The sequence below is a fragment of the Epinephelus moara genome, chromosome 21, assembly GCF_006386435.1.
Source record: "Epinephelus moara isolate mb chromosome 21, YSFRI_EMoa_1.0, whole genome shotgun sequence".
Taxonomy (NCBI): Eukaryota; Metazoa; Chordata; class Actinopteri; order Perciformes; family Serranidae; genus Epinephelus; species Epinephelus moara.
The window spans coordinates 25,390,358-25,402,741 of record NC_065526.1 but is presented as its reverse complement, the minus strand read 5'-3'; the positions used below and the strand labels follow the sequence as shown (position 1 = coordinate 25,402,741).

The window sequence follows — 12,384 nt, the reverse complement described above, 5'->3', positions numbered from 1 at the left end:
ATCCATTTACAAACTCTCATTCAAACACTCAACTCACGCAATAATCCAAGTCTCATTTATTAAGTCGTATGCTCAGTACTTCACAGATGCATGCATTTTCATTAATAAACCTTGGTTTGGAGTCTGGCTTTGAAGACAGTACAGATAAGTTTCATTTTTCAGTTCAGTTTTAAAATGGGTTTTAGTGAAAGTGCATGTATCCTACACGAGTTGTGTGAGTGTTTTCAAATGCATGTTTTGCTGTTGTTAAATGTGTTCCCCAATCGATCAATAAATTGATACATGATCAATGGAGGCATTCGAGAAACGGTTTATTTTTTAATTCTAGGTAACATAACACAACTGATATACAAAAGGTCAATTTGCAGATGAAGTATTCCTTTAATATGACAAGCACCTCATTTACTCAGTTGTAAAACCTTTTGTTAAATCTTGACACAGTACGTCTACAAAGTGGTTTGAACACAGTCTCATATCAGTGTAAGTGACATGATCTGCACTGAGGCTCTGACTGATATTAGCTTTGTTAGAATTTTTTTTTTTTTTTTTTTAAAAAGCATACTTATAGAATTAGATATTCATATCAGTGGCGTAAGGTAGTTATGATGGGCCCCAGTGCACGCTATTATGACGGGCCCCATAGTGTATGCTTGTCGTGCACATATTGTCTCGTTACATGATCAGAGGCTTGACACTGGATAACATTAAGATAAATATTAGCCAGCAGTCATAATTGCATGTCTGTATGTCACAAAAACTACTAAAGAAAATGACAAATTATTGATTTTATTTAACAATTTTAATAGTTTATTGTAGTTTATTTGGAATAAGCTTATGATTTTTTCCCCTTGGTTGTCTTTTGTTATAGATGCTATTGACTATTTTACAAAATGATAATAATAATTTTTTGAATTTAATGACATTTTTTCTTTGAAAACAGGCATATTTCAAAAGGTGGCATTTACTCATAAGGGCCCCCCATCTCACAGGCCCCAGTGCAACTGCACTGCCTGCACTGTCTATATTTACGCCCCTGGTTCATATTGTCTTCACAAGATACTGTTTATGCTGTTAGTGTACAAGAGCTGTAAGTACAAACCCTGACTGATTTTTTAATGCCGCTCTAAATTTAGCTGAATGTGTTTCAAAGATATTAACACTATTTTTGTTTTGTTTTCTGACATGTTCCAAGAGCTGTCTATTTATTCCTCAGTGTCATTCATGCAGTGCAGTCAGTGTTGGAATATAACTAATAACAGTCATCTTCTCAAGTACTGTACAATTTTGACAAACTTGAGCTTGAGTTTTTCCATTTTGCACTCCTTCATACTTAAATCCACCAGATTTCAGAGGCAAATATTGCACTTTTGACTTTACCTAAACAAAAAACACATTTATATACACTAATCAGCCAAAACATTTGACCCAATGACAGGTGAAGTGAATAACATTGCCCATATTGTTACAGATCGCTGAGACACCTTTAGTCCTGGCTTTTATGTGGATGCCACCTGATGTGTATCACCCTCTCAAACACCGTGGCAGACCACGTACACCCCCTCAAGGCCTCAATCTGGCCTCCAAATTCCCCAGATCTCAATCTGAGTGAGCATCTGTGGGACATGATGATACCCCAGAGGTCCATGGCTCAACAGGTCTGAGGCCCCACTTTGGATCCAATGTGGCTCTGACTTGTTGAGGCACAGACACAGGATGTCTGGGTGTGTCCTGTGGTGTCTGGCACAAAGGCATTGGCAGTGGATCCTTTGAGTGCTGTGGGGTACCAGCACATCCCACAGACGCTCGGTCACATCAGCATCTGGGGAATTTGGAGGCCAGGTCGATACCTTATAATCTTTTATTTGGGCCATTCCTGGGGCGCTTTTGGGTGGGTGGTGCACCTCAAGTGGCACTAATTCACTATTTTGAGATACTGCATCATTAATTTGAGAAAACTTTGTGTTATTAAAATAACATTTTGAGAAGGTTCTCGTCATAAAGACTTAAGGTTTTTTTCCATCACACAGGCAGAAATGGGCTTCCACGCATGTTATCTAGTTTCACTGTGTTTTACAGAGACAAAGACTTGATTAAACTGTTTGATATCAGTTAAATAAATGTTTTAGTTAAACATAAATATTCAGGTCTTTAGAGATGTAGTGCTTTCAAATGTCTACTTTTTAATGAGGTAACCTGCTTTAATAATCTGCTATTCCAGGTGCTTCATAGTGTGGCCACAAGATAGAGCCAGTCAGCCTTGATGTTTATAACAGCAGTAGTTCACTCTGTGCTGTGCTGCAAAGTAGTTTGGTTTAAATCATTTTGTAGAGTCTTTCAATAAAACATGTCACATGTAATGCTCTGAGGAGTGAACGGGGGGACCCATTTATTTTCACATGTGCTCACCTTCACACAGGTAAAACATAGTGTGTCCATAATTCATCTGAGGCAGGTTTCCACTTCACAGTTTCAGAGTCCGTCACACGTTAGTGTCCATCCAACAGTTTCCATTCATCAGTTCCTGTTTCACCACGATACAATCTCTTCCTGCTGCCACGCTGCACGGTCACAAAACTGTTTGCTTCCCCCTTCACACACCTGCTGCTCATCACCTGCACCTTACATTACCTGTGTTACCAGCTCTAGTGCGCCACCCCGTGTGCAAACAACAAACTGCATCTATCTACATCTAGTCACCATTACATGAATTTTTTTTTTTTTAACAAAACTGGCCATTCCTTTTGATTTTGTAAAGTGGATTTGTAGAAATTCGTATTTCTTTGTCAGATAGTGAAGTAGGCTACAACATTTTTCAACCAATGATAAATAACAATACATTTCAACCTGAATGCTGTGAAGTTTTACTGTATGAGCTCAAGCACAAAAGTTTCCTCCTCTACCTCTGCTCCACTACACTTCAGGGAGATGTTACTGCCTTTTATTGTTATTTTCATTTATTTGACCTTTTTTGACCTTATTTAACGAGTAAGTCACATTGAGATTGAAATTCTCTTTTACAAGAGAGACCTGGCCGAGGCAGCAGCCAATCAAAACACATTTAAAACACTGTCACCACATTCTTTATGATATGCCCGTAAATTCATCAATGGATGTAAGGGTTTTCTAATTTTAGATCTTTGTGAAGATTGTTCAGTGTCCATGGTGCAGAGTAGGAGAACGCAGTTTCCCCCAGATCTGTTAAAACCCTGGAAACATTAAAAAGCAACGACGTGGAGGAGCGTAGCTGGTAACTACCAGAGCTGACACACAGATGGAAGCAGAGGTAGGTCGGAAGTTTGCCCAACTTTTTGCTCCACTATCTGCTGTAGTTACTTGTCATTATAAGATCTTACAGAACACAACACATGATGAGCTTATAAAATACACTGTTGTTGGAAATTAAACCAGTTGCCAGACCTCTTTGACCTGTGACCTTTGACCTGTGGCCAATAATACCTCTGTCCTTTGTGTGTTTTTGTAACATCACTGGTTCTGACTGGATTTAGTATAAATGGTCTTAATGAACCTTTTTTTAAAATTAATTAGTTAATTAATTATTCATGAAACTCATAGCTCACATCAGTGAATAAACTGATGCTTAAAAACGCATTGTATATATAGTTTTTTACTGTATTTGTCATCATCAACCTCAATGCAGTGACAAACTGTGTTTACTGACAATGGTTTTCCAAAGTGTCCCTGAGCCCATGAAGTAATATCCTTTATACGGTCATGTTGGTTTTTAATGCAGTGCCGTCTAAAGGGGTCAAAGGTCATTAAGCTAATATTTTCTGTCACCCTTAAAAAGTCTTGCGTGTCTCCATTTGTTCTTCTTCACCCAGGTCAGCTGATTTTCTTACATCTTCCTGGATACTTTGTGAGTGAGGCAAAAACCACCTTGCTGTAACTGAGTTTCTACAGAAGACAAGCAGAGAAAAAGTAGCTCTTAAACTTTACCCATTGTCAGCTTTTTTCTTTTATTTATTAATTTTTATAGTGTTTTGTTGCTTTGTTGCTGCCATGATCCGATGAAATTATTAATTGAATACCACATGCCATTTTGTGGCGGCATTTAAAAGTATCTTTGTGCTGTTGAATGACACTGAAACACCAGAATTACACTGACATCACTGAGGTTCAATCAAATCTGTATATGTGTGTACTAAATCTACCACAATGTAAATCTGGCAACCTGAATTCAAGGCCTGCAGGGTGAAGTACCATATCTTTGAAGCTTTATTTAAAAGTAGGATGAATTTCCTAAAGTTTTTCCTGACATTGCTGCTCAGATCGACCCCGGAGCAGCTCAAATATTGCATCAAAATGACAGAACATTACAGTGTTTATCATTTTATTTAGACAGTGTGCCATGTTTTAAAGTGCATAGAGGGTTTTTGCAAAAAACAAATACCTCTGTTTTCCTTTGTTTTCTTGTGCAATCGAGCGAATACAGTCAAGTTTACAGTAAGTTTGGAGACAATTCATTTTATTACAATACAAACACAAGTTATTTACAATGAAATACAACCACTACAATTACTAATAATAATGCTGGGTTCAGACTATAAAGCGTCTGCCCAGAAAAAACAAAGGAAACTCAACAATAAGAATAAAATGAAGTAAATAAATGGTGACTGGTGATGGAGGGTAAGGATGTTGTTTCCCCTCTTGGTCAGGAGCTGAGTCGTTTATGCCTTCTGTAAGAGACACAAGAAGGAAAAAGGGCTGTAAAATTTACACATTCACAGAGTTGCATGTAACACTTCTTCCCTCAACAGGTCACCCATGGGTGCGATCAAAAATATATATATTAAGGGATCAGCTGCCACACTGTTTATATCAGGTAAATGCATGTACATGTAAAAGTATGTGAGGATGTCGCTCATATGGGCCGCAAGTAGAAAACAGAAGAAGTGTGTGCAGCTGGAGGGACTGAGGAGAAGTTTCTATTCTTAACACTGTGTATGTACCTGATCAGCTGGAGCTTGATGGCTCGTCTTACAGTTGAAACAGGCTTGAGATAGTCAGTAATCAGCCCGGACAGCTCTTCAGTGGGTGGACTCTGAGAGGGAAGCGGCAGAAAGGTCAGTAACAAATCAGCATGTTATTAAGTACACACTGGGTCAGGGCAGCAAATAGGTCTTAATTTATCATGTACAAACCAGGTCAACTTTGGCCTTTACATTGCGTGTCTCAGGCTCAGGAGAACGCTTTCTCTTGGTGCCTCCTGATATCGCACTTTGAGATCTCTGACTGAGTGAGACACCTGGTGCGACACCTGCAGAGGACTGAGAGCAGGTGGCTTTGGCTGGCTCCTCGTCAGCTTTAAACTTCTTAGATGAAGTTTCTGACTGAGGAGAACGAGGTCTCTTTTTGGCCTGTGGAGTCGTGGTTGGTGGGGCAGGTTTGCTGGGCACCAGTGGTCGAACAGCTGAGCCTTTATCCGCAGACACAGATTCCTGCAGAGAACAAGGACAATGTTTTTTGTAGTTGCTGTTTCTAGAAATGTGGAACTATCCCTTTAAAACACCAACAGTGTTTTCACATCATGGAATGGTTTGGCGTACTGTGTCAATTCTGGCCTTCTTGGATGGCATCTCAGACTCAAAGCAGCCTTTTCTCTTTGTGGCTGCCGGGCCTGCGCTGACAGCTGGTGTGTGACTCGCTGCTGCAGTGGCAGAGACTTGGCGGCTCACTGTGGGCTTCAGTTTTGGACTGTAAATGCTTTTGCACTCTCCATTAGGCATCTCCCAGCTGAGACTGTTCCTGCTCATGTAGGTGGCCGATACGGTCATCTCCTCCTTGTACATCTTACAGCTCTTTGCCTGACTGTAGACTGCAACAGCACAAGATGAAAATAGGATTTAAATTTCACGCAGCATTGCTCCATTTCTACTGAATCTGGAAAAGTTCAGAAAGCATACTTGTATCACTGAAGGAGAGGAGTTCGAGGGTCAGGTCTATTTTTAGGTGTTTAGACCCGTTCGTATCAAAGAGCAGTCCGATCAGCCACTTGGTGCTCATTCTGCCTCTGAAACAGACGTAAAGGTCGATGAGTTGACTAAGTTAACACATCTAACACCTCAATATGAAGACATTTGAATCTGATGCTACTGAAAACTGAGAGTCAAGTTAGTAGAAATGAGAACTTAATTAATTAATCATCACATGTCCTTACCTGACGTTGCAGTTTCTTGGTCCAGGGAAGGACTGCAGGTGAATGTGGGCCATGGAAATGTTGACATTTCTCTCCAGACGTCCCACCAGGAGTCTGATTTTAGACTCCACCAGGCCAACCCTGACACAGGAAACAAAACATCATGTTCACAAAGCACTACAATATGTAAAAATCAGATATTAAAACAGTCTCTCCTCAGTGTGAAACACAACAAGAGGCCTTCTCTCCCAAAGATAGGATTTACAAAAAAAGCCTACATTGGTTCCAGTTTGACTGAAACTTGGCTTCTCGTGTGCTTTGCTGTGTGTGCTCACCATTCACGATGCTGCGTCTCTGTAGCTGAGGTAGCTTCCAGCAGAATGTAGTGCCTTGAAACATAAGAGACAGAATAATGGCAGCAGGTGTAACAGCATTGTGCCTTTGTATAAAGGCTGGCATCTTACTACATGAATCATACTTCCTGTTTTACCAATAGTCATACTTGAAGCAATTTCTGATCAATACTAAAACCAGGCCTAAGCTACAGAACAAAGATGGAGGAAAGAAAGCATGACCTGGTTACTCAAGATAATCCACAGACCTTGTTGTGAGCAGTTTCATGTAGGAACTACTTTTTTTCAATCAAACTACACCTGCAAACAGAATCACAACGCAGAAGGAAGCGTACATCTACTCATGGGCGAGAGGCTCGTGCTCATAGCAGTGCGAAATCTAAATATTAATGGCATCCTCATCAGCTGAGCTGTAACATTAGCTAGCTCAGTGGTGCACAGTGATACGGTTTGCAGGTGTAGTTTGGTAGAGAGAAAATAGTTCCTACATGAAACTGCTCACAACAAGGTCTGTGGATTATCTTGAGTAACCAGGTCATGATTTCTGGAAAGAGACATTGCTGTTGAGTTTTTCAAATTTATTTTTTGCACTTTGAGCCGAGTGCCATCTAGTTTCATTATATTGGAAAGAAGGCAGACATCTCCAACACTCAGCAAACTATCTAGACTGATAAATAGCACTACAGGTAAGAGACGAAATATGTAGTTTTGATCTTTAGGTGAACTGTCCCTTTAAAGGACAAACTGTATGCTGAGGTTTTTAGAAAGTAACGGGCTCCTGTAATGAATCTGTGTTTGTGTATTTAATGCTAAATTTCAATAACACATCTGCTCACTTCTGACTCTGCTGGTAACTGCAGTACATCCTTAACCGTATCAAGTTTCAGGACAAATTTGCGAAAATTAAAAAAGAGATCACAACACGCAGAGAATTTATTAAACGGGACATTTAAGAGACACAGTACAAATAACAGAAACTCTTAAATCAAGTGAAAAAGCTTCAGTCCATTACAGCGAACAGTAAAACCGTGTCTGCACGTTTATTAAGAAAGTGACATTCAGCAATTGAAACAATGTGAAATGCAAATTTAAATCAGTCGCACAATAATAAATAATAACAGTGATGATTATAAAAGCAAAATGCAAACATCAGTTTAGCACATTCAACAGTTCATGTTAGGTCAGCAGTCAGCAAAACCATACCGGTTACATTATGCAACGTACAAAGAGTCTGAAATATCAATTCATGCACTTTAAAGGACAATGTGTAAAAACAAATCAGATTCACGTCGACATAATTCAGCGTCAAACACGCAGTACGGTACATAAATAGTACAAAATGTGAAATAAATCATTTAATTTTGAGCACATAGGGTACTGAAGTACAGGAGCATTTGCACACGCTTTACGTTTTTACATACATATAAATATCTTTATTACAAAAGGAACATAAAACATCAGATATAACGCTCTGCCTTTTTGGAGGCATATTTAAACAATAAAAAAGGCTCAAGGAATATGTTTGAAATATGAAAATGTAACAATTGTAAACACTAGTTGGAAATGTCCATATTTTAGAGAGTGGTGTATATGTGAGAGTATTCTGAATGTGGCAATCCTCATTTTCAACATTGGTGAAAATACATACTCATATTTCTCAAAAAAGTCTGGTTTCTCAAAGAGTTTGGTCCAGTCTGTGTTCTGCTGCTGGATTTCTTTTGTGATGGCAAAGCCTGTGAGTGAGGAAGAGACAGCTTGTTAAACAAAAGTCCATCTTTGCTTCATGAATTGAATCCTTGTAATATTTTTGAAGCTGAACATGGCTAAATCCTGTCAACTTAATCCAACATTACAGCACAGTAACTGAAGTCTAAAAGGCCTGGATGTGGACCACATACCACGTTCGATCTCCTCTGTGATGATGGTCAGGGTGGAGGGAGACACGTTGACTGCGGTGTTCTGCTGCGGGAATGCTGGGGTGATGATGGGCATCAGGTGGAAGCGATCGCTCACATTAACCTGGAGAAGCAGAAGAACACAGTGTTTTCAGCTTTGTGTGCTTCTGAGCAGATTTAAGAACTGACTGACGTGATTTTACACCTAAATGCTAATGAGAGTGGTGCTGAGGTCTTACCCTGGGATCCCACACAGGGAGGTTGAAGTAGCAGTCATCTGCTCTCTTCAGCAGAATCGGGGTCGGCCACTCCCTGACACAAAACACAACATTTTCAGAACATCTCAAAATGTAAACTAACATGCACTGACAATCCACCACAGAGACACTGGCGAGGCCTTAACTAGACTCACTCATAATCAAGTGAGGTGACCTTGACTACAGTGAATGTCAGTGCCAACAAAGTGACTTTCAATAAAACCAACTCACCACATATTGTAGACCTTGAAAAACTTGGTCACCAGGGTGGACAGTGTTGCGTTTGGGTACACCTGGCAGATTCTGGCTACCAGTATGGCCCATGAGACACCGCCCAAGAAGCCCAGCATGTTGGAGTAGATGTTCCTGCCTGAAGAGGAAGAAGACAAAGTTTAGTTTACACTGTTACGTGATGGTGATGATGATGATGATGACTATGGCCTGCTCTCTTGCTTTAGCCTGCTGCAAACTGAGTTTTTAAATGTGTTGTATGCCCTCAATTTTATCACCATGGTATCGAAAATATTGTCTAATATCAATATTTTTAAGGTACTATGTCAAAGATAGAAAGTCTAGTAGTGGTGTGTGTGTTCAGCTCACGTTTGGCCCACAGCTTGATGGCTCTCAGGGTGAGCCTGAAGTTATAAACGTTGGGCACACTCCTGAGGATCTCCTCTGTGACTCTGTAGCCTACAGAACACAATAAGACAAAGGTTCACATATAAAAAGAGTCACAGTTTGCATCACAAAAACATCAGAGAGGAGTGCAGCTATGTTGAACCATGTTGATGAATATAATCTGATGCTCACCGTTGAGACTCTTGACGCACTGTTTATCTAAACCCTTCAACAAGTTGTTGTCGAGGAGGTCCAGGTTGTCAGGGACGCTTTTGCGTTGCACCCGGGCAAACACTAAGTCAATCTGGAAAATAACAGGAGCACAGAAACAATGATGAAGACAAGTCATTAATGGAGGGATATTGCACACAGTAGAGTTTTCACTTTTTCCTCGAAGGCCACTTTACCTCAATTCCATCGAAGGACAGTTTGATGACGGGGACATACGCCTCTTCAATGGCCTAAAGACAACAACACTGTCAGTCACTTGCAACGGGGACAAACATGTCACTTCACTTGCACACAGTGAATCACTTAGAGACTCACCCGTATGTCTTTGACGTCCTCGTGAGCTTTCAGCTTTTGAAAGAAGGAGGTGAAGAAGTCTTTCCTCTCCAGGAAACCGGGTCCGACACAGAGGACATCGATATCAGCTCCTGTCAGGACAGCACAGATTCATATGAGAGGAGAGTCTATCTTCACCATGTAGTGGACGTTCTCGCTGCGTGACCCTTGACTACAACATTTAGGTGTCACATGTGAAATTGATGGCCAGCAAATGTGTCAGTAAAGTCATGAACTTCTGTGCTGCCACAGTCCTAACATGCTCTCACAACTGAGGACAGAAACTACTTACCTTTTGAGTGAACCCCCAGATGATAGGAGCCAAACGGGACCAGCTTGCCGCCAACGTGTGCAATGACTGTTTCAGGTACGTTCTAAAACCACAGAAAAATTGATAATAAAAATGTATTAACAACACAGTAACATGTTTTCAGTGTCATATCTGGAGTTACTTTTGAAACAACAACGACAAAACAGTACAGATAAAGATGTCTTACCATTTGGACACACATTTCTTTGAGCCACTCCTTATAGAGGGACTCCAGTCGTTTCACAACTCTCTCTCTGCAAATTAAAAAAACACACAGAGCATTTTTTAACACACTGAAAATCATCTTTCTGAGCCCTACCACTCCAAGCTGTTTCATCACTGTATGGAAACAGTGACAGGTGTGTCATACCTGTGTTGCAGCTCCAAGTGGTCCTCAAATACATCATTAGATCTCAAAATCTCAGTCAGGGATGTGGTGTGGATCAAGTCAGCCTCTTCAGGCAGATCCTCACTGATCGGGGGAGTGAGCCCATACCACTGTGTGGTGTCTGGGAACAGTGGAGCTTCAGTCTCAGTTGAACTGAAAAGGGACATTTGCATGTTAGTTCACAAGTCACACAACAGACATGACACAAAAAGTATGTGCAGAAAAACCTGAAGGATAATAAGGAGACTCCTGTGCTGAGACATTTAAAGTAAATTAGTTGATTAATCAATTAAAAGAAACTTAATTGCTAACTATTTTGATGACAGATAAATGGTTTCAGTCATTTTTAAGCAGAAATGTCAAACATTTGCTGCTTCCAGCTTCTGAAATGTGAGATTTGCTGCTTTCTTTCTGTGTAATTTACAGGCTGACTGAAGAGTCTCTGGGTTTTGAAGCATTTTAAAGACATTTTTATTGATTAAACAATTAATCATGAAAACAATCCAATCGTCTAACGTTAATTAAAAAATACCAACAATAGCCTAACTGTTAGCTGCAGCCCTGCAGTAGAAATTGTGTCAGCTACACACATCAGTTTTTAGGAAACTGGCTGAAAGCAGTGAATGACAGATGTCCTGTCCTTTTGATTTCCCCTGACACCAGACACCAGAACTCACCGAGACATCGTAGACAATAATGAAGTGCTTGTTTGAATCGAGTTAGAAAAATCTCTTCTCTCAGTAAACCGGCAAAGTGTGTGTTGATCTGACACTGTGGGTGGCGAGATGTACACTGACAGGATCTGGGCTGAGCGGCCCTATATAGGCAGCGGCTACGTTCTGAAACCGAACCAACGATGACGCACGTGCCGCAGAGGCTTGTTTTTTTTTCTAAAAAAATGCACTGATAATTACCATGGAAACGTTTGGGCCCAAATATAAATGATTTTGAATCTACCTGTGCTTTCTGTAAAATAGCTTAATAAGAGCCAGCCGGTGTGTGACATGGTGAAGAGTGTATCTGACCTGAGAGGAAAAGTTGATAATCTGACAAAGTGAGGAGGTGATTTCATATTTTATCCAGTAATTCACCACCATCAGTTTCAAAGCGATCATGTGGTTTCACAAGTCTGTTTAACAAGTCCCCTGGTCAGAACTCATTGCAGCTGTTTTGCACATTTTTTACAACCTCTTCCTCACTTCTCTCTGTGTTGTGGATATAATTAATTTTGTTTTGTTTTTTTACTTCTACAATTTTGATATTTTTTTATTTTATTCTTGTATATTTCTCTTGTATATTTTAAATATCAGTATTTGATGTTTTTAAAAAGCTAATCTGGAAATCCATCGGTAAAAAAAAAAAAAAAAAAAATTTCTTCCTTTCTACAATGCAAATTGCAGAATCTGTCTTGAGAGATTATTAAAAAGCAAACTCAAGACCTACCTTTTTAGCCTGGCTTTTAATTGAACTGTCTTTTATTATTGTTATTATTATTATTATTATTATTATTATCATCGTTATTTTTATTATTATTATTATCATCATTATCATTATTATTATCATTCTTCTTATTATTATTATTATTATTACAATTGTTAATAAATGCTACTACTACTACTAATAACAATAATAATTATTATTATTATTAATAATTTAATAATTAATTAATTTATTCATTTATTTATTATTTTTATTTTGTAATCTTTCTTTTTAGCTGCATATTCTTCTATTTTGTTACTTATTTATTTATTTTAACTTATTTATTTACTCATTTATTGACAGATCTAAAAATTGTTTTCTATTCTATATAGTTTTTGTTTTTATTGTGTGCAGCACTTTGTG

At 39.2% G+C, this 12,384-nt stretch overlaps 1 protein-coding gene across 1 annotated transcript; it reads right to left on the bottom strand.

Annotated features, from left to right (window-relative positions):
* Positions 1–4,672: 4,672 nt before the first annotated feature.
* Positions 4,673–11,227, bottom strand: LOC126382453 (poly(A) polymerase type 3-like). The gene is made up of 19 exons (XM_050032326.1): positions 11,220–11,227; positions 10,525–10,695; positions 10,342–10,408; positions 10,137–10,218; positions 9,827–9,936; positions 9,688–9,741; positions 9,473–9,584; positions 9,263–9,352; positions 8,894–9,032; positions 8,645–8,717; positions 8,409–8,529; positions 8,159–8,243; positions 6,493–6,546; positions 6,179–6,298; positions 5,925–6,031; positions 5,568–5,836; positions 5,163–5,459; positions 4,971–5,062; positions 4,673–4,697 (listed from the first exon to the last, which is right to left on the bottom strand). Exons 1-19 carry the CDS (start codon positions 11,225–11,227, stop codon positions 4,673–4,675), a joined length of 2,076 nt encoding a protein of 691 aa, XP_049888283.1.
* Positions 11,228–12,384: the final 1,157 nt, after the last annotated feature.

What these genes read in the sequence shown, in the direction of transcription:
- LOC126382453 (XM_050032326.1), bottom strand. An exon ending in TTCAAGGTCTACAATATGTG is followed by an intron (nt 8,718 to 8,893) that starts GTGAGTTGGTTT and finishes GTTTTGTGTCAG; the next exon opens with GGAGTGGCCGACCCCGATTC. An exon ending in TAAAGGCCAAAGTTGACCTG is followed by an intron (nt 5,063 to 5,162) that starts GTTTGTACATGA and finishes CTTCCCTCTCAG; the next exon opens with AGTCCACCCACTGAAGAGCT.